The 22,551-nt window shown below is 41.8% G+C and overlaps 1 protein-coding gene across 1 annotated transcript; it reads left to right on the top strand.

Moving 5' to 3' along the window:
• The first annotated feature begins 439 nt into the window (after nt 1-439).
• LOC113013081 (protein HEG homolog 1-like) lies at nt 440-4,019 on the top strand. The gene is made up of 10 exons (XM_026153686.1): nt 440-451; nt 806-912; nt 1,074-1,132; nt 1,266-1,417; nt 2,375-2,503; nt 2,597-2,639; nt 2,732-2,769; nt 2,944-3,031; nt 3,219-3,510; nt 3,600-4,019. Exons 2-10 carry the CDS (start codon nt 856-858, stop codon nt 3,756-3,758), a joined length of 1,017 nt encoding a protein of 338 aa, XP_026009471.1. The 5' UTR covers nt 440-451; nt 806-855; the 3' UTR covers nt 3,759-4,019.
• The last annotated feature ends 18,532 nt before the right edge of the window (nt 4,020-22,551 follow it).

Here is a 22,551-nt window from a genome sequence, read left to right as displayed (position 1 = left end):
TGGATCCAAATGTTCACATGATATATTGCTCATACAGTGATTCAGATGTGTGTGTGTGTGTGTGTGTGTGTGTGTGTGTGTGTGTGTGTGTGTGTGTGTGTGTGTACTCGCACTTGTTTTGTTTCTCACTTTGAAGACCCCTGCAACACAAATCCCTGTGGCACTGGAAGCACCTGTGAGGTCCGTTATAACAACACATATGTATGCTTGTGCCTCGCTGGTGATTCCTACAACAATGTTTCAAACAGTTGTGAACGTTGTAAGTATTTGTTTGTGTGCCGCTATGGAGATTTTACTTTATTTAACAGTGACATGAATGAAGATTATATAGCAGTATATAACACTACGTGGGCTGGAGGAAGATTAGTAGATCACTGAAGGACAGGTCATTCAAAACAATATGTACCTCTTGAACTAGCTATCTCCCAAACAGTTTAGTGGGACATAAACAGTAAGTGAGTAATGTTGACCGTTAGCCTGGCTTAGCCAACTTAATGCAATCTGTGAAATACATTTTAATGTTAACATTTTAGATTTGGTTTACTTTATCTTCGCAAAAATAAAGTGTAAGAATGACAAATTGGATTTTGGTTTTTTTTGTTTTTCTGGGGTTTATGTCTGGGACTAACCCAGCTAGCCTCCTGTCTTAACCTTAGTTAAATACCTGCTAGTTGTAGCTTGATATTTAACAGACAGACACTGTATGAGACTGGCATCAATCTCCCTCCTTTCAGCAAGAAAATGAGAGATATAAAATATCATTTTATTAGATTTTCGCTTTCTTCTGATATTTTCTTGTTTTCAGCCAGAGTCTTCCCTGGAAATCTTCAAGTGAAAAAAACATTTAAAGATGAAATGACAGACACCACATCAAAGGAATTTATAGAAACTGCTAATGAAATCATTGCTGAGGTAAGTAATTTGGTAGTATTCTCTATCAATAAATGTGTCTTTATGGACATTTTTTGAAAATGCACTTGACATTACAAGTTATACTAAAAACAATTTCATCAGTTATTTAATCAATCTTAATAGTCATACTGAGCAAAACATATTTTCTTTTGAAAACACAGCTGGATGAAGTTTATAACGAGATGAACGGTTACTCCAAATCTATAGTGCTGAAACTCCTGTAAGTCTCAGACTGACAACAGCTTTTACTATAAAATCTTTCAGCCTGTTTCACATCAATGTACATTAACATGTTATTATACTGCACAAATAAATGATGCAATCATTGCTAAATGTGATTTCTGTCTTTACAGTCCAAGAACCACTCGTGTGTCAAGGGCAAGCTCAGAGGTCATTGCATCAGTACAGATCATCTTCAAGGCCAGTTCTAAAATCACAGATGATCAAGTTGTAAAAACATTAACAGAGTGTACGGGCTGTAACGTGATTGAGAAGACCTTTAACAGTAAGTTTGTTACCTGTATTCTAGCACTGTCACGGTTCTGAGTCATTTTGACCGAGCGTTTTCTGTTTCTTATATTTTGGTGTTTTTCTAGATTATGTTCATTATATTTATGTTCAGAATCTTGAGTTGTGCTGGTCTGATTGTGTATTATGGGTTATATTTTCTGTCAAGTCCTTGTCTTAGTAAATTGTTTCTTGTTTCATGTTTCATGTTCATGTCCAATGTCAGTGTGTTCAGTTTTAATTCTCCCCTGTCTTGTTAGCCTAATTTCTCCCAGCTGTGTCTCCCTCCTGTTTCCCATTCCCTGATTACTCCCCTGTGTATATAATCCCTGTGTTTTCCTTTGCTCTCTCGCGTGTTGTACCTTCAACATGCTGTGTGTTTGTCATGGTTAGTCCTCTAGCGCCTCTGTTGTGAGTCTTGTTTTGCCAGCAATAAAGCTGCATTTTGATTTCCAGTCCTGTTTTGAGAGTCCTGCATTTTGGGTTTTTTTTCCTGCCTTCCTGCCACACAGCACAGCCATGACAAGCACATTGTGTTGTTTCAGTCACTTTTATGTCGAAATGTATCTAGAATAAAACTCACAGTAGGAATAGATTTGTTTTCAGAAAGAATATAATTGACAAGATGTGTTTCAGAATCCTTTGTACTAAATCTACACTTCTGTCTAAATGAAACTATTTCCACCATCTGTCAAAGATAATTTAGTTGTAATAAAAATATAATGGATGTCTCAATCAGGGCAGCTGCTGCCATTGCATGTATTGTAATCTTTATTTATAATTCGGTGATTTATGATGTTCTGATGATCATGATATTTTGAAGATGAAGTCATGCTGTTAATTTCAGTCCAGGGTTCATTTCATGGCATATTAGTGATTCGTTTATTTTACTGTTGTACTTGTTGCGAAACATGTCCTTGAGTACTGAGGCTTTTTTTCTCTCCGTCATTTAAAGTTACGAACCTGTGTGATGACACTCCCTGTGATGAACACTCCACAAACTGCAAATCAGGCGATGGAGCTTTCAGCTGTATTTGTAACAAAGGCTACATGCAAACAGACTACAGTAACAGAATGTGCATTGGTAAGACAATTTCCTGAGCAAAGTAAGTGGTGTGTGTGTCTGTGTGTTTTATGTAAGCAAACGACAGACTGTCTCAATTTTTGTTTTTTACAGCTTGTCCCCTTGGGGAAAAATTGAAGGATAATAAGTGCGTGAAGTAAGTACTCCTTCCCCTCCTGTATGTCCTCTGTTGATGTAAGGTTGCTTTTAAATAGAAATCATAAAATCAACCTTCTTCTTGTCTTGCAGATGCTCGTTTGGTTATTCTGGTTTTGACTGCTCAGAAAGTGAGTATACTGCATGTTTTTAAAGTGAAAGCAGAAGCATGGTTACTTAATGACAGCTATTTAAAGAAAAAACTCACAAGATGAAATATAACACATGATACAATAGATAGAAAGGTTATTCAAAAGCTGGAAAATGCGATAAAAGTTTATGTCCTATTCATTGTGTTTTATTAGACTGGCAGCTCATTCTGGTAATCGTGGGCTCTGTGCTTGGAGGACTGCTGCTCATAGCCCTCATCCTTCTACCATTAGTAGCTACCCAGTAAGTTTCTTACTAATTCATTCATTCACTTTTGTGTCATTCTAACAGTTATAAATGTGAGAAAATGTTTTTCTCACTTTAATTTAGGCTTTATTGTAGATGCAAATGCATTTAAAATCAAGAGAATTTGTTCATGTCTGACAGAGTCAATAGTGAATTACAATATTTTTTACTGCTGTGATTTCAGAAAATCAAACAAAATCTCGAAGAAGAGCAAAAGTGCAGAAATGGAAAAACCCTACACTAACCTGAGTTCTGCCGCACAACCAGTGGCTAGCAACAAGTTTGGCCACAGCCAGGGAGTCTCATTTAATGGGTCAGCCAATGGCAATTCAGGTTTTCAGAATGGTGGGGTACCCATGTTCCCACGAGCTGGCAACCCCACCAACAGCATGGACAACAGGACCAACCTGGAGATGAAACCAAGCAACAGCCGACAAAACTTTGGACATATGAACAGTGGCTCAGAGTATTCCTCTGTGTGTATAAAGAAGAGATATGTTCATCAGATTTTTGGTTTTTTTAGTGTTTGCTGTTAAATTTACTCTCATTCTTTTTTTCTCTGTAGCGGCTATATGATGAACCAGAGGACATACGCCCATACGCTCAGACTCAACCTCGGAACTACCCTTATGCCCAGAATCAACCCAGGATGAACCCGTATACTCAGAACCAAGGCCACAGCAACCCGCACTACACACACGATGATGGAAGACGCTACTATTAGTACAACATCAGAAAGGCTCACTATACAATGATAGGTTTATGTTTTTAAATTTGTTTTATAATTCCTGTATGTAATGAATCGTATTGAATCTTATGTGACTGACTACAGTACAAGCTGTCATAAACCAATCTTGTCTGATCGTGACTACTTTATTTCAAGTTGGAGACATGATTTCGAGGATTGGTCTCATTTTTTATCGGTTTTGGTTATATGAATTATGAGTTATTAAAGAGTTGTCTATTTTAAATTGAAAAACCTGGACACTCATGTCCAAATATATTGCGATAATGAGGTGCTACTTATGATTGTTCCTTTGTCTGATAAATGCTTCATTCGTCTGTGAATTCACAAATTTTTTGCATGTAAATATGTTAATTTTTTGTGATGAACTAAAATTTGATGTTTAATTCAGTTTTTGTGAATGAGAGGAGTTTATTCTAATAAAATTATAAGAACCTGTGTGTAGTATATATTAGCATCAAGCGGTGAGGTTGCACATGTGTGTGTGTGTGTGTGTGTGTGTGTGTGTGTGTGTGTGTGTGTGTGTGTCTAGAAAAAGGAAACTCAAAGATGTAGCCTTGATGTCAAACCCAAATACTCAAATAATCAAGGAGCTAAACAGAGAATATAACTAAAGACTACTAAAGAACCAAGACATAACCCAAAATACAGAAATATCACAAGGAAACACAAAATGCTGGGTCAGAAGGACCCAGAACCCTGACAATGCATGGCACATGTACCAATGAGGAAACCACATGATTTCCTCATGAAACTTCAGACTGGTAACTTAGAAACACATCATTTGTGTTGCAATAATTCAGAACCTGATGTTTCTACAGCTGGTAAATTTAGTTGATTGGACATGATTTGGAAAGGCACATATATAATGTCACAGAGTTAACAATGCAGATCAGAGCACAAACCAAGCCATGGTCCAAGGAAATGTCTGCAGACCTCTGAGACAGAATTTTATTGAGGCAGAGATTTGGGAAAGGAAACAGAAAAAATTGTAGCACTGAAGGTCCCAAAGAACACAGTTGCTTCCAACATGTATAAATGGAACCATCAGGACTAGAGCTGGCTATATATATATATAAATATATATATATATATATAAAAAACACCCAGCACGCCCCTGCGGGCGGTTTATCCTTCAAGCTCGGGTCCTCGGAGCTTGAGGGTCCTGCGCAGTATCTTAGCTGTTCCCAGGACTGCGCTCTTCTGGACAGAGATCTCGGATGTTCTTCATGGGATCTGCTGGAGTCACTCACCTAGCTTGGGAGTCACTGCACCTAGTGCTCTGATTACCACTGGGACCACCGTTACCTTCACCCTCCACATCTTCTCAAGATCTTCTCTGAGCCCTTGGTAATTCTGCAGCTTCTTGTGTTACTTCTTCCTGATGTTGCTGTCATTCAGTAGCGCTATGTCAATCACTATAGCCATCTTCCTCTGCTTGTCCAACACTACTATGTCCAGCTGGATAGCCATCACCATTTTGTCCATCTGTATCTGGAAGTCCCACAGGATCTTAGCTCGGTCATTCTTGGCCACCCTAGTGAGTTTCTCCCATTTTGACCTCAGGACTTCGAAGCCATACTCGGCACAGATGTTTCTGTATACTATTCTGGCCACTTGGTTATGGCGTTCCATGTATGCCTTGACTGCTAGCATCTTGCACCCTGCTGTTATGTGCTGCATTGTCTCAGGGGCATCTTTACACAGCCTGCACCTGGGGTCTTACCTGGTGTGATAGACCCCAGCCTCTATGGATCTTGTGTTCTGATGACTGCTCCATTCCAAAGTCGGTATCCGTAGACAGTCTTTTTGATGATATCACTGAGGGGGCTCAGGCCTTCTCAGAACAGTAGTGGGGACAGTGCATCTCCTTGGTAGATCCCACACTTGATGGTGACTTATGAAGAAATATAACAGAAATATAAAGAACTGCTAAAAAAGCAAGCAGAAAAGAATAATGAGAAGAACTCACAAAAAGAACTAACAAAAAAAAAAAAACACCCAGCACGCCCCTGCGGGCGGTTTATCCTTCAAGCTCGGGTCCTCTACCAGAGGCCTGGGAGCTTGAGGGTCCTGCGCAGTATCTTAGCTGTTCCCAGGATTGCGCTCTTCTGGACAGAGATCTCCGATGTTATTCCCGGGATCTGCTGAAGCCACTCGCCTACCTTGGGAGTCACCGCACCTAGTGCTCCGATTACCACGGGGACCACCGTTACCTTCACCCTCCACATCCTCTCGAGCTCTTCTCTGAGCCCTTGGTATTTCTCCAGCTTCTCGTGTTCCTTCTTCCTGATATTGCTGTCATTCGGAACCGCTACATCGATCACTACGGCCGTCTTCTTCTGTTTGTCTACCACCACTATGTCTGGTTGGTTAGCCACCACCATTTTGTCAGTCTGTATCTGGAAGTCCCACAGGATCTTACCTCGGTCATTCTTGGCCACCCTTGGGGGCATCTCCCATTTTGACCTCGGGACTTCCAGGTTATACTCGGCACAGATGTTCCTGTACACTATGCCAGCCACTTGGTTATGGCGTTCCATGTATACCTTGCCTGCTAGCATCTTGCACCCTGCTGTTATGTGCTGGATTGTCTCTGGGGCATCTTTACACAGCCTGCACCTGGGGTCTTGCCTGGTGTGGTAGACCCCAGCCTCTATGGATCTTGTGCTCAGAGCTTGTTCTTGTGCTGCCATGATTAGTGCCTCTGTGCTGTCTTTCAGTCCAGCTTTGTCCAGCCACTGGTAGGATTTCTGGATATCAGCCACCTCCTCTATCTGTCGGTGGTACATACCGTGCAGGGGCCTGTCCTTCCATGATGGTTCCTCATCTCCCTCCTCTTTCTTGGGTTTCTGCTGCCTGAGGTAGTCACTGAGCACTCGGTCAGTTGGGGCCATCTTCCCAATGTATTCTTGGATGTTCGTTGTCTCATCCTGGACTGTGGTGCTGACACTCACCAGTCCCCGGCCCCCTTCCTTCCGCTTAGCGTACAGCCTCAGGGTGCTGGACTTGGGGTGAAACCCTCCATGCATGGTAAGGAGCTTTCTTGTCTTTATGTCAGTGGCTTCTATCTCCTCCTTTGGCCAGCCTATTACCCCAGCAGGGTACCTGATCACGGGCAGGGCGTACGTGTTGATGGCCCGGATCTTGTTCTTACCATTCAGCTGACTCCTCAGGACTTGCGTGACCCTCTGCAGGTACTTGGTGGTTGCAGCCTTTCTAGCGGCCTCTTCATTGTTCCCATTTGCCTGCGGGATTCCCAGGTACTTGTAACTGTCCTCTATGTCTGCAATGTTGCCTTCTGGTAGTTCAATTCCCTCAGTTCTGACTACCTTCCCTCTCTTTGTTACCATCCGACTACACTTCTCCAGTCCGAACGACATTCCAATGTCATTGCTGTATATCCTGGTGGTGTGGATCAGTGAATCGATTTCTCGTTCACTCTTGGCATACAGCTTGATGTCATCCATGTGCAGGAGGTGGCTGACAACTGCTCCATTCCGTAGTCGGTATCCGTAGCCAGTTTTGTCAATTATCTCACTGAGGGGGTTAAGGCCTATGCAGAATAGCTGTGGGGACAGAGCATCTCCTTGGTAGATCCCGCACTTGATGGTGACTTGTGCTATGGGTTGGGTTGGCCTCCAGTGTTGTCCGCCACATCCCCATTGAGTTCCTGATGAAGGCTCTCAGGGTCCTGTTGATCTTGTATAGTTCTAGGCATTCCAGGATCCAGGTGTGGGGCACTGAGTCATAGGCCTTGCACTGCCTGGATTGATTACAAATTAATCCAGGCAGTGCACAGGTTGGTCAGTCTGGTTCTGCAGTCTCGGATGACTGCTTGGTCTGCCAGTAGCTGGTGTTTTGCGCCTCTGGTATTCTTGCCCATCCCTTTCTGTGCCCCGCTCATGTATTGACCCATGTGCCTGTTCATCTTAGCCGCTATGATGCCTGACAGGAGCTTCCACGTGGTGCTGAGGCAGGTTATTGGTCGGTAGTTGGCCTTCGGTTAGCCATTCCGGGTGTCTCTCTTCAACTAGCAGCTGGTTCATTTGTGCTGCCAGGCGCTCGTAGAGTGCAGTCAGCTTCTTCAGCCAGTAGGCGTGAACCATGTCAGGGCCTGGTGCTGTCCAACTCTTCATGCTGGAGACCATTTCTTGGATATCTGCCACTGTGATGGTTACTGGACCCTGTTCGGGGAAGTCGCTGTGGTCTGACCTCAGATCCACTAGCCACTGAGCATTGCCGTTATGGGTTGCGTCCTTCTCCCATATGCTCTTCCAGTATTGCTCCGTCTCCAGCCTTGGTGGTGCCTTGGTCATATTGTTCCCCTGCCACTGAGAGTACACCTTGGCTGGTTCCGTGGAGAAGAGCTGGTTTATTCTCTTGCCTTCTATCTCTCTGGTTTATCTCTTCAAGCGGCTGGCCAAGGCTGTGAGTCGTTGCTTGGCAGTTTCCAAGGCCTCAGGTGTGGACAGCTTCCTATATATATATATATATATATATATATATATATATATATATATATGCAGAATTATTAGGCAAGTTGTATTTTTGAGGAATAATTGTATTATTGAACAACAACCATGTTCTCAATGAACCCAAAAAACTCATTAATATCAAAGCTGAATGTTTTTGGAAGTAGTTTTTAGTTTGTTTTTAGTTTTAGCTATTTTAGGGGGATATCTGTGTGTGCAGGTGACTATTACTGTGCATAATTATTAGGCAACTTAACAAAAAACAAATATATACCCATTTCAATTATTTATTTTTACCAGTGACACCAATAAAACATCTCCACATTCACAAATATACATTTCTGACATTCAAAAACAAAACAACCAATATAGCCACCTTTCTTTGCAAGGACACTCAAAAGCCTGCCATCCATGGATTCTGTCAGTGTTTTGATCTGTTCACCATCAACATTGCGTGCAGCAGCAACCACAGCCTCCCAGACACTGTTCAGAGAGGTGTACTGTTTTCCCTCCTTGTAAATCTCACATTTGATGATGGACCACAGGTTCTCAATGGGGTTCAGATCAGGTGACCAAGGAGGCCATGTCATTAGTTTTTCTTCTTTTATACCCTTTCTTGCCAGCCACGCTGTGGAGTACTTGGACGCGTGTGATGGAGCATTGTCCTGCATGAAAATCATGTTTTTCTTGAAGGATGCAGACTTCTTCCTGTACCACTGCTTGAAGAAGGTGTCTTCCAGAAACTGGCAGTAGGACTGGGAGTTGAGCTTGACTCCATCCTCAACCCGAAAAGGCCCCACAAGCTCATCTTTGATGATACCAGCCCAAACCAGTACTCCACCTCCACCTTGCTGGCTTCTGAGTCGGACTGGAGCTCTCTGCCCTTTACCAATCCAGCCACGGGCCCATCCATCTGGCCCATCAAGACTCACTCTCATTTCATCAGTCCATAAAACCTTAGAAAAATCAGTCTTGAGATATTTCTTGGCCTAGTCTTGACGTTTCAGCTTGTGTGTCTTGTTTAGTGGTGGTCGTCTTTCAGCCTTTCTTACCTTGGCCATGTCTCTGAGTATTGCACACCTTGTGCTTTTGGGCACTCCAGTGATGTTGCAGCTCTGAAATATGGCCAAACTGGTGGCAAGTGGCATCTTGGCGGCTGCACGCTTGACTTTTCTCAGTTCATGGGCAGTTATTTTGCGCCTTGGTTTTTCCACACGCTTTTTGCGACCCTGTTGATTATTTTGAATGAAACGCTTGATTGTTCGATGATCACGCTTCAGAAGCTTTGCAATTTTGAGACTGCTGCATCCCTCTGCAAGATATCTCACTATTTTTGACTTTTCTGAGCCTGTCAAGTTCTTCTTTTGACCCATTTTGCCAAAGGAAAGGACGTTGCCTAATAATTATGCACACCTGATATAGGGTGTTGATGTCATTAGACCACACCCCTTCTCATTACAGAGATGAACATCACCTAATATGCTTAATTGGTAGTAGGCTTTCGAGCCTATACAGCTTGGAGTAAGACAACATGCATGAAGAGGATGATGTGGACAAAATACTCATTTGCCTAATAATTCTGCACTCCCTGTATATATATATATATATATATATATATATTAGGGGTGCAACGATACACAAAATTCACGGTTCGGTTCGGTTCGATACTTTGGTGTCACGGTTCGATATTTTTTTGATACAAAAAACATGTTCATGCCTTTTTAATTTGTCATTTATTAAAATTATAAATATATATTTTAACTCAAAAGTACAGTTTTTAAATTTAACCCTAACCCTTGTGCGTGTTTTTTATTTTGACAGCGAATGCGCACCTGCGGACCACTTATGTGCAGCCCTGGTTATTTAGCTCGTCATATTGCAGCCACAGAAATTCTTTTGTCCATTAAACCATAAAGCTGCACTTTCTTTTTGCCTTATAGTCTGATTTGTCATAACTTCTCCGTTTTGTGGTAAGCTTTTCTTTGGCTGTCACTTCTTCACCCTGACCTGTCTTATTTGGCTCAGCAGAACTAAAGTATATATCCTGCTACTTTTACACACGCACTCACATAAGCTCAGCGATTCTCTGCGCGATCAACCTCACATGTTTAAGCTTGCTGCAGGAGATTTCACTTGTCATGTTTGCATAGTAAGCTAACGATTAATAAGACTATGTCAGAGGAATTGGTGCACAAATTATCATCACTCACAGATCAGTGCTGTGCTTTCATGCACCTTTATGGACAACATTTTACACTTCCATCATAGCTAAATGAGCCATCATTAATTTGATCATATTTGATTCATGTCCTGGGATTCATCTATTTCTGGAATAGATGACAGTGTGAAGGAATTCCCAAACCTGGGCGCATAACTTTGGGTAACCTGCATCAAAAACAAAAAATGCTTTGAAGCAGCCATCAACAGATCTTAAATTGCTGCAAAAAGCAGAAACAAATCTATCTTCTAGTATCAGGCAAGATGAACATTTTCTTGGGTTTCCTTTGATGCTGAATTCTTCTCCCTGATAGAACGAAGCCTTTTCCTGACATTTGGTAGACACTCCTCCAGAAATCCAGTTGCTGGCCTATGAGTTCTGCAAGGGCTGAACCATGCATCCTGAAACAAAATAAAAGGGTCAATAAAGTAAGATTTAAAAGATTATTTGCAGTTTTTTGGTTAATGTCAAGTTGTCTCTAATCCTGGAGCAGTGGGCTCCAACACTATGCATGACATTTGCTCAGAGAGATCAAAACAACAATGAAGCAGACCAGTCTGTGGTTGTGAATGCTCGCAATTAATTTCTAGCAGATGGACTACACCAACATCAAGTATCATGTTTCACACACTTTATACTGTCACAAGGTTGTACAAACCTTTTTGCCAACTTCTCAATACATTTACAACAATGTTATTATTTACGCATCTATAATTTGCATATGACTGAAGAAATCACTTGGATGAGTGCCATATAATGTGCAAACATCTTTTAAAGATATAGAAATTGAGTACATACACACTGTATATTTATTTATCAATATATGGGTGTATGAGTGTACCAGCTAGTCCAACTTCAGTAACCCTACAAACGTCGCTGATGTTTCCTTTCCTGTCTTCATTTATGTCGGACGTGATAGCGGAGCTGTACGTCTCAATTTGTTTCAGAAATCCCTCAGTCAGGACATGCTATGTTATATGTAGATGGAAACTAGGATCTAACTCTCTGCTAACCTCTAACTCCGTTGAATTTAATAAATTCCATTTTAATGGATGCCTGTATGTTAAACTTAATTGTTACACCTGGTAGGGCAGCCACACTGATCATTTTATTACAGATGAAAGAATATAGACAGTTTTTCAACTCTCAGTGATGCCACAGTAATCGTTTGATTTATGGACCTGCAGCCGAGTTTGGGCACAGACACGGCTAATGACGTCAGACCTAAATACCGGATAAAACACCTTTCACTTAAGAAATTGTTTTTTCTGTGTATGGTTTTGGGGACCAGGGCGGGGTCACTTCCTTTTTAACCCTTATGCTACGTTCCTGTACCCTTAGGCTGGGCCGTAACATATGTTACTTTTAGTTGGGTTTTGTGTGTTCTACACCTTTTTGTGTTTTTGTTGGCTGATCAGACACTGTTTAAGTTTCCCCTTTGTCTTGTTTAGGTAGGTTAGTTTGTTTGAGTTAGTAGTATTGTTTGTTACCAGCTTTTGAGAAGAGTTTTGTTACTTTGACCTATTTTTGAAGAATCCAAGATTTTGAATTTTCTGTATAATTTAACCATGTTTGTTTTAGGGTCAAATAAAAAAAACCCTTTTTTTGCACTTTAACTTGTGCCTGACTAAGAACCGAAAAGCTTAATACAAATGATATTTAGAATGCATTAAATTAGCGTTTTTATATTTTACACGTAAACTTCAGAGTGGCAGACCTTAAAGCTACTGAGGTCTAAGAGTGAGGATGGAAGATGTTGGCTAAATATTGGTGGTGGCAGTATAAATACTCATGTATGATGCTATTGCCATCACGTTTTCATTAATAGTAAGCGAGCTAAGCACAGGAATGCGCATGGCCTTTGCGCCATCTAGTGAACGAGGGAAAAAAGGGGTCAAAGTATTAGCGCAATGTATCTTTTGTTTTTTATATATAAATGAGAGGAATTATCATTGCCTTTAAATTTTAAAATGAAAAGATGTTATCAACATACATAATTTAGGATAAATTAAATAATTAAAATTAATTAAATAGTTTAGATAGACTGTGTTCCTTTTTCTTTTTTTACCTTTTCCCCCACAAATGCAACACCCAATCTCATAATTTCTTTGTTCTGTGTACAGTGATCTCTAAATAGTTTGTCAAACAGAACAACCTCATCCTCATTTCAAATAATAACTTTAAAAGACGATATCAAGCATTTTTAAGTAGAAATAACTCTCTTCATCACAAGCTGTTATCTGTTAAGACAGGGGTGCCCAATCCCAGTCCTCGAGAGCTACCGTCCTGCAGCTTTTAGATGCATCCTTGTTCCCACACACCCGAATCAAATGAATGGCTTGTTATCAGGCCTTTGCCAAACATGATGGCATGCTGAAGAGGTAATCAAACCATTTGATTCAGCTGTGTTGGAGTAGGGATGCATCTAAAAGCTGCAGGACGGTAGCTCTCGAGGACCGGGATTGGGCACCCCTGTGTTAAGAGGACCCGAGGGAAGCTCGGAAAGCTAAGCAGAAGTTATTTGAAGAGGAGAGTGACTGCTGTTGGTTGAAAAGAGAAACACACTTTGCCGATCCGATCAGCTGTTCGTAACACTTCCCACAGTGAAACAGACGTCAGCGCGAACTGTCGCATGTCCGCCATTTCCTGGCCGAAACCGGAAGTGACGTCATTTTCGCGGAAATGTAGTTTTTTACTTGTAGGCCTTAAAAACCTATACTGGTCATGTTTGACTTTTCTGAATAGTTTCTGGGATGCTTAGAACTCAAATTGCACTGCTGAAAATAGTTTATTTTGATGCACCTGCTGTTTTCTTTGCAAATTTGCATCATAGGATTGTTTTTTTGTTTTTCCTGCAGTATATAGAAATTGGTGTATCTCCAAAATAAAACTATGAAGACACTCAAAATAAATTTCCTGTTGTTGTAAACTATGTTTTGCAACTTTTTTGTATTTAAAGTTTTGAGGGATAAGCCTCTTAAATTTCTCCAAGTAGAAATATATGTAAAAAAACAAAAACGATTTTCAATTTTCTTGTAGTTTATTGCACTTTTTTGCAATTAATGTAGTTACTATGGACTTAATGCATACATATTATTAAAATATGGGCTATAACAGTTGTATAGCAACTTGAAATGCTCCCACAAATGGCACTACAACATGTAAAAAAAAAAAAATAAGCTCCGGCGGACTTGGTTCTATAGTAGGTCTTAAAGGGTTAAATAAATATCGTCAAATAATCGAGATCTCAATTTCAGTGAAAATAATCGTGATTATCATTTTTGCCATAATCGAGCAGCCCTAGTGCAGCATTACTGGATCACCTCTGTTTGAAGTGATATAATGTGATATACAACTATCACTGTGTTTAACTACCATAATAATTCTTAGGGTACTGAGTGCATGCTTAATTATTATTATTATTATTATAAACATACTGCTCCATTAATATGTTTGACAGGCTGAAGTTGTCGGGTCACCTCCTAAATCGACCATCTTTTACAGGTGTTTTGTGCTAGAAATGGAGTCTCCACTGAAGACTGAAGATACTGAATCTCTACGCCTTGCCATTGATCCCTATTGTGCCTTCATCTAGACAAGAGACATTAACTTAACCACTCTCATATGCTCTGTACCTACATCACCTTCCCTGACAGTCGTAGCTTGGCTCATCTGAGGGTGAAATTATAAGAATGTGTTATTTTGCAAAGTGCTCTCTCGGGTTCCTAAATAAAATATGGCATTGAGGTCATTTCTTTTGAATTAATCCCTTCTTCTGAAATATAAGAACATCTCCTGGTTTTAATGGCACTTTGGATTTCTTTACTTTCTGTTCCACTTCCAAACCCAAATAGATGCTGACAAGCTGACACAGTAACATGGAAGAGAGAAAGACGTTGGAAAGGACTACTACAAATAAACCTAATGCCTAACAATGAAAAGTGTAAAATAAGAACAATAATAATAATAATAAAGATAAAAGATGAAGCAACAAGTTTTTAGTTTTTTGTTTATTCCAAATGATCATCCAGATGTCTGTGACATGTGATGACAAACACCATAATGGAAGGCCTTAGTCATCACATGCTTAAACTCATCATATATTTTTGCATATGCTGAACAGGCAGTCAGACATGCTGTAACTGTGTGTTAGAAAACAGCATGAACACCATACGGCAGGGGTCTCAAACTCTAGTCCTCGAGGGCATGGAAAAGTTGCATGACACCGGCCCTCAAGGACTGGAGTTTGAGACCCCTGTCATACGGAATATGACGGGTGTGGTTGAACTAAATGAAGACTGAAGTTTCTCTTCTCTTCTGGCAGGACAAGAATGGGATGCTGTGTAAGACATAAATAAAGCTAAAATACAAAGGTTTGGACACTGTTTTGCATGTTTCCCTACTGTAGGGGTCTCTGCAAGCATACAGAGGGGGTACTCTGAGAGGGTACAACATGACAACTTTGGAATTCTACTAGAATTCTACTACTAGAATTCTACTAGAAACACGGGAGCCTTTCTGGATGAAAGGCTCCCGTGCTGTCATCGCCGTGGACCGGCTCTACGTGGACGGACCCCGGCACCACACCGTGGTTATATTGACTGCACTCCAGATAAGAACCCGCTACACTCTTTTCTTATTCATTCACACTTTCTCTTTTAGCATGGGTTTAAACTAGTATTATCAATATGATGTCATAGCAGATATAACACCGTCACCCTCCGTCATTGCTTTAATTGGAATGTTTCCGTTTCATTTCTTTTTTGTTGTTGTTGCTCACAGTTCATGTGGTTTCTTTCTTTCTCTTGTCTTTCACTGCTGTGGTCACCTACTTCCCCACTCACCTACAAACAACACCCTCTATTTCTCCATATTTTCACACCACGATCACGCAAACACATCAGCTCAACGGCAGCACATTCACAACAGCCTCACAGCACGCACAGACTTGCAGGACACATAAGCAAGCCACGCTTGTTCATATTAGTGAATATTCACACACATAGTCAGACTTATGGAGCCTCTCACCACACTTCTTTTTCTCTTTCTATTTACAAACAAGGGATGTTTCCACACTCTCTCCACCTGTCTAAACGAAACACCCAGCATACTTCATTAGACATACACACACAATTATGGGCATGCTGAGGTTTGTCACATGGAATATAAATGGAGCTGGCACCAGAGGAAAGAGTTTAAAGATATTTAACCAGCTTAAAAAACTACAGGCAGATGTTGTTTTATTACAAGAAACTCATAAACCTGTCACAGGTTTAAACGAACTTAAAACACCTGAGTTTCCTAACGTGTTTGCAGCCTGTTATAATTCTAGACAACGGGGAGTAGCAATTTTAATACATAAAAATGTTAATTTTACAGTACTCAATACAGTTATAGATCCAGAGGGTAGATTTCTAATTATTAAACTATCAATATTGAACAAAAAACTATGTATTGTAAGTATATATGGTCCAAATGTTGATGAACCCTCATTCTTCCACGGATTTTTTAGTGCACTCTCTGAACACCTTGATTGCACACTCATTCTTGGCGGTGACCTCAACCTTGGACTAAATGAAGACATGGATAGGCTCAACACAACAGGAACTCAGCGGAATTGGCAGTCCACAAATATAATCAAACAGTATATGAGCGACTTTGGTCTTTGCGATGCATGGCGCTCTCTTCACCCCACCAGTAAGGAATATACTTTTTTCTCGCATGTTCATCACTCCTACTCTCGTCTGGATTATTTTTTGGTCAGCAGCTCACTGCTGTGTGACATTTCAGACACTGAGATTCATCCTATAGCTGTCAGCGATCATGCTCCTGTATCTTTAACACTAATGCACAAGAATAACACTACGCCAAGAAAAAACTGGAGATTTAATATATCACTACTTAAAGATGAAGACTTTATTAAATATTTTAAAAAGGAATGGACTTCATATTTAGACTTTAATGACACTCCCGGAATATCTGCTTCTGTTCTATGGGAAGCAGGGAAAGCTGTGATGAGAGGTACAATAATTTCTTTCTCATCACACAAAAAGAAAGAAGAAAACAAAAATATTCAGGAATTAGAAAAAAACATCAAATCACTAGAAGAAGCCTACGCGTGCAACCAAGATCAGGAAACATTGAACAAAATATGCAAAACAAAACTAGAATTAAATGAAATTATTAATAAAAAAACACAATTCCTTATACAAAGACTATGCTTGCAGAATTTTGAACACAGTAACAAATCAGGTCGATTTCTAGCTAACCAGCTAAAAATAAATAAAGAAAAAACAACTATATGTGCTGCTAAAGATTTATCGGGGAACACAACATATGATCCTGGAAGAATAAACAACATTTTTAGGGATTTCTATGAAACTTTATACTCACCACAAATAAACCCATCTAAAAATGAAATTGATCTGTTTCTTGACAACGTAACTCTTCCAAAATTACTAGACAGTCAAGCAATGGAACTGGATTCGCCACTGACGCCAAGTGAACTCCAGGACGCCCTGATAAGTATGCCCAATAATAAGGCTCCAGGTCTAGACGGCTTCCCTGCAGAATTCTACAAAGAATTCTGGACAATTTTGGCACCAGTATTCCACGGCATGTTGCAGGAAATCGAGGAAAATGGCAGACTACCACCAAATATGAATTCTGCCAACATTAGTCTCCTGCTAAAACCAGGCAAAGACCCTTTATTTCCCTCAAGCTATCGTCCAATTTCTCTTTTAAATGTAGACCTTAAAATAATCTGCAAAGCTCTTTCAAAGAGATTAGAGAAAATGACCCCCCTCTTAATTCATCCTGACCAAACTGGTTTCATAAAAGGTCGGCACTCCTCAACAAACACTCGTAGATTACTTAATTTAATAGACTACTCATACGATAAAAATATCGAAACCATAATATTATCTCTAGATGCAGAAAAAGCATTTGACAGAGTTAACTGGAAATTTTTATTCGCAACTTTACACAAATTTGGTTTTGGAAACTCTTTCATAAACTGGATAAGAATATTATACAATTCCCCAACAGCTCGTATCAGAACAAATGACCAGACATCCTCCAGCTTCTGTCTCCTGAGGGGCACCAGACAGGGATGCCCACTCTCCCCTTCACTTTTTGCAATTTTTATCGAACCTCTAGCAGCAGCATTTAGACAGGCTACAACAATTAAGGGCATAAAATGTAAGAACATAGAACATAAAATCAGTCTCTATGCGGATGATGTGTTGCTTTTTCTGCAAAACACACAAACCAACCTCTCTGAGGTAATTACTTTAATAAACTGGTTTTCAAGAGTTTCAGATTATTCAATTAACTGGCCAAAATCTACAGTTCTCCCCATTAACTGCTCCTTCCATAATTCTTCCTCTGCCCCACTGCAATCTGGAAATATTAAATATTTAGGTATTAATGTCTCTCCTAAGCTTTCAGACTTAATTAAATTAAACCACATCCCACTTCTAAAGAAAGTAGAAGGCGATCTGACTAGATGGAAATCTTTACCCATATCACTCATGGGAAGGGTCGCCACTATAAAAATGATGATCTTGCCAAAAATAAATTACTTATTTTTGATGATCCCTAACAAACCATCACAAGATTGGTTCAGATCTCTGGATTCATATATTTCCAAATTCCTTTGGAAAGATAAACCCCCGCGTATCAGCTTAAAAACGCTACAGAGAACGAAGGATAGAGGAGGATTAGATCTGCCTAATTTTCACCAATACTTCTTAGCCAACAGGCTTCAGTTCATCTCAGAATGGTTAAAACATACCTTCTTAGTTGAGCCCTGGCTAGATGTCGAACAGGCACTATGCAAGGATCTAGAGATCTCAGACCTACCATTTATTAGCTCAAACATCAAAAGACATGAATGTATCAACATCAGCTTAACTCTGACAGCATGGTGGGAGTTTCTAAAAATAACGGAGTCTTCATTAATCCCATGCAAACGTACACCTATCTGGAATAACCCTGACATATTACAAAACAATAATATGATTAATTTCCCAGAATGGAGTTGTAAAGGAATTAAATACTTAGAACATATATTAGAGGGAACAGAATTTATTCAATTTGACAGACTAGTTGCACAATATGGGATCAACAAGACAAGATTTTTAGAATATCAACAAATTAAATCCATAGTAAAAAAAAAATTTAACCTCAGTCAAGTTGAATTACAAACACCACTAGGTGCGGGACATTTTCTTACTCTTAAATCCCCCAAATTATTATCTAAAATATACAGAACACTTTCTAAATTAGATGAATCAATATCCCTTCCTATTGCAAAGTGGGAAGCAGATTTATCAGTCAGCTTAGACCAAAACTTCTGGTCTCAGATTTGCTTAAAAACCTTTAAATTAATTAAAAATCCCAGTCTGCAATTAATACAATACAAAATACTACATAGAGTGCACTATACAGGTCATCGGATGTTCAAGATGGGCTTTACATCTTCCAACAACTGCTCACACTGTCAAGGCAATACACCAGACAATTACATCCACGCTCTTTGGTTCTGTCCACCAGTGCAAAAGTTTTGGCGCGAGATATGTGAAGACTTATCAAAGTGTCTGAAATGTAACATTCCAACTTCCCCCTTAGTGTGTTTACTGGGCAGCTTAGATAATGTCACTTCAGAAAAGAATATAGCCCATATGATTTTCACTGCCCTATGCATAGCCAAGAAAACAGTCCTCATGAACTGGAAAAATAAAAATAATCTTAATTCTAACCAATATAGAAATTATCTATTAGATTACAATAGTCTTGACACAGCCTCTGCCACCACATCAGATCAATTGCTCTGGGCTCCTTTTATCAGCTCCATCACCTAGTGGGGGTGGGGGGTCATAGTTTGGTCCCGCCTTCACTGTTGTGATTGGTGTGGGGGTAGGGACAGGCTTAGGGTGTCGGGGGGTTCCCCGGAGGCATCTTCCTTGGGGGAAGATGCCATCTCAACCCGTGGTAGCGGTCATGTCCGGTTGGGGGCTCTGTTGGCTCTCAGGTGACTGTTTCCTCGCGGCTGCATGCAGCGGGGCTAGGGGAGGGTCTGTGCTGACGGACGTGGGTTACTGACCTGGTAGCCTGGGTGGCCCTGGGTGGGTCTGGGATGGGCGTGAGGTTCTGGGGGTGCTCCGTCTCTGGGCTGGGGCCCGGGACGGGCCTTGGGGGCTTGGGTCCTGGTTGGTGTGTTGCCGGGGTTGTGGGCGGGTGGGTGCATGGGGGCCCAGCCCTGGAGCAGGGTGCCGCCGGTGTGTCGAGCCACCTGGGGGGCTCTTCAACTGGTGGGGGAGATGGTCACATCTTGCAGGAGCTTTCCTCTCTTCAGGAACTCTCTCTGCAGGAGGGGGAGATACAGGAGAGGTGGAGGAAGATCTCAGCCTGGGCGTTTACTGTCTTATGTAGTCTGGAAGATGAGTGGATGGTGGGGTGGGTGCAGTTTTCTCTGTGGTGGGGTTGGGTGGACTGTCCCGGGCTCTGTGGGGCCGGGGGGCGCTGCTGCACTGGGCCCCGGTCTGGATGGGCCTGGGCCCCCTTTCCCTGGCGGGTCGCGGAGTATGGGAGTGCCTACTGGGGTCAGCGGGGGAGCTGGCCCCAGGGAGGGGTTACCTGCCCCTCCCTTCCTTCCCTCCCCATCTCCAGCTGCCTCCCTCTTCCCGCTCCACCACAACCACCCACACATGCAGGGCCTTGGAGCAGGGGTATGTCACCAGGGTGCAGAGGAGGCTACCCCCCCCCCCCCCCCTGTCCCCTTCTGGCTGCCTCTGCCTCAATTTTATCCCACAACTTAGACATTCACATTATTCACACTCTCATTACACATACATATAGGATCTTGGGGGTGGGCACAATCACGGAGTCCAAATTACCATCAGGGTGTACACCTCACCCCTGGCGTCGTTGCCCACCTCTCAATTTTAAATACACTTAGACATTGAGGGCTATCAGGAGGGACTATGCGCTTACCTGCATTGTAGTGCATCAACACTACAATGAGCGGGTGGAGGGAGGTTTGGAGTCTTCTCCCACCCCCATTCTCTGCGGCCTGCTGGAGCGGGGGGGCTAGGAGGAGTTGGCCGTCCGACTGCGGTCTGGGGTGTGGGGCCTCCCTGCTGCTACGGAGTCGGGGTGGTCTGCCTCTCCCCACCGCAGGGAAAAGGGTAACACCACCTGGGTCTGGGTGCAGTTTCCCCCTCCAGGGGCAAGGGTACCTAGACCCGGTTTGTAGAGTACGCTTGGGGAGTGGGATCGTGTGTACAGCGTCTCTTTATGTCTGTCTCCACGTTGGTTGAGTGTGGAGTGAGTGCATATGAGAGCATGGGGGTGGGAATGGATGTTTGTGTCTGTGTGTGCCTGTATGTCTGTGTCTATATGTCAGGTTGGGTATCAGACGCCACCTCTCTGGGGACACCTCAGGTCCTCCAAGGTTTGGAGGCCTATCTCCACCCACCACCACTTCCCCTGCCAGTGGCGGACTCCCTCAGGTGTCGGTGCGTTGGTGGTTCTTTGTGTATGGGGGTGGGCGTCCAGGTACACACCGGCTCACTCCTTGGCGGCCGCTTATCGGGGCCTAGAGCCTGGGGCTCGCTTGGGCCCCTTCGGAGGTGGGGTGCCCCCGGCCTCTCGGCCTGGGGCTCGGTCACTCAGGCACAGCTGGGGGCCGGCGGAGCTCATGGGCGCGTCACTGCAACTCCCCCTGGCTTCCGCTCCGCGGCTGCTGAGTGAACCCTCATCTGGGACTCTCCTCAGCTCTTACTGGAACAGTGGCGCGGCTGCCCCTCTGTTGGTCTTCCATGGTCTCTTGTGTTCTGGGGGCCTCTGGATGTCTGGAGTTTTGATCTCCTCCATACCCGCTTCACACCCCGGAGGACGGGGCTGTGGCCCCCCCACACTCCCTAGCAGATTGTTACATGGAGAAACCTTTGGAATACAAGCGCGCTGATCCACACAGGTATGCACACGGGTGTTCACTGCTCGTAGACCCAAATTACACCTTTCTTGGCTGCTACTTCGAAGCACATCTGTCTTGCGTGCTGCACAACAACATTGAATATTTAGTATTTACTGCTGTTTACACTTAGCTAGATTAATGCGATGGTGTTATGTTTAGTATGTTGCTTTGTTTTTTTTGCTTGTTTTCTATTCTTCTCTCAACAGGTGATCCAGGAGATTTTTTTTTCTCCCCCCCTTTCTCACTGTCCCTCTCCCCTTCTGTTTTTCCTTTCCTTCCTCTTTCTTTCTCCCTTTCCTATCCCTCACTCATGTCTGTCCCATCTGTAACATCTGAAAATAAAATATAATAAATAATAAAAACAAAGATCGACTAAATGGACCAATACGGCAATGTCACGATGATCCATTTGGCAAAGTAAATCCATTGGGTATCCTTGTTGGTCTTCAGACAACAATTCTGATGGCTAAAGAACCAAAAAAAAAAAGAAACAGTCAGTAACACTTTCGGTCCGCTAGTAAAACGTAGTTCTATTAATCTGCGCTTGAACCGGAACCGGATGTAAGTTCCAAAAAACTGAATTTTGGAACTGAAATTGAATTGTAGAACTGAAACTGAATGGTGAGAAGTGAAACTGAAATTATTCGAGAGCTGAATTTTTAAAGGATAAAATGCAGTTTCAAAGCAAATCAATTCATTTTCAAAGTATAAATTCAATTTCAATTTAGACTAATTCAAATTCAGTTTTCAAAAGCATTTATTCAAGTTACAATTCAGATTCAACCTGAGCAATTCAAATTCAAATTGAACTTATTCAAATTCAGTTTTTGATGGCACAGATTTCTGCCCATAGTCTTCGTTCTCTTCTTCACTTTGCTGGGTTTTAACTGCCAATCAATCCAGATGGTTCACAATAATTTTAGTGTTGTTTTGCACTTTTTCTCTGTGTTAGGTTTTGTATTGTTGATTGTCATTTATGCTTAGAAATATCTACTTATATATGCTTAGAGTTTTATAATTAGTTTTAGATTGGTAGAGGTTTGATCCTTAATAGTCTGCAAACTTTGTATGCATTCCAGAGCACTCTGGGAGCATGGG

This window comes from Astatotilapia calliptera, chromosome 3 (genome assembly GCF_900246225.1).
Source record: "Astatotilapia calliptera chromosome 3, fAstCal1.2, whole genome shotgun sequence".
Lineage (NCBI taxonomy): Eukaryota > Metazoa > Chordata > Actinopteri > Cichliformes > Cichlidae > Astatotilapia > Astatotilapia calliptera.
This window is presented reverse-complemented; position numbering and strand designations above follow the sequence as displayed.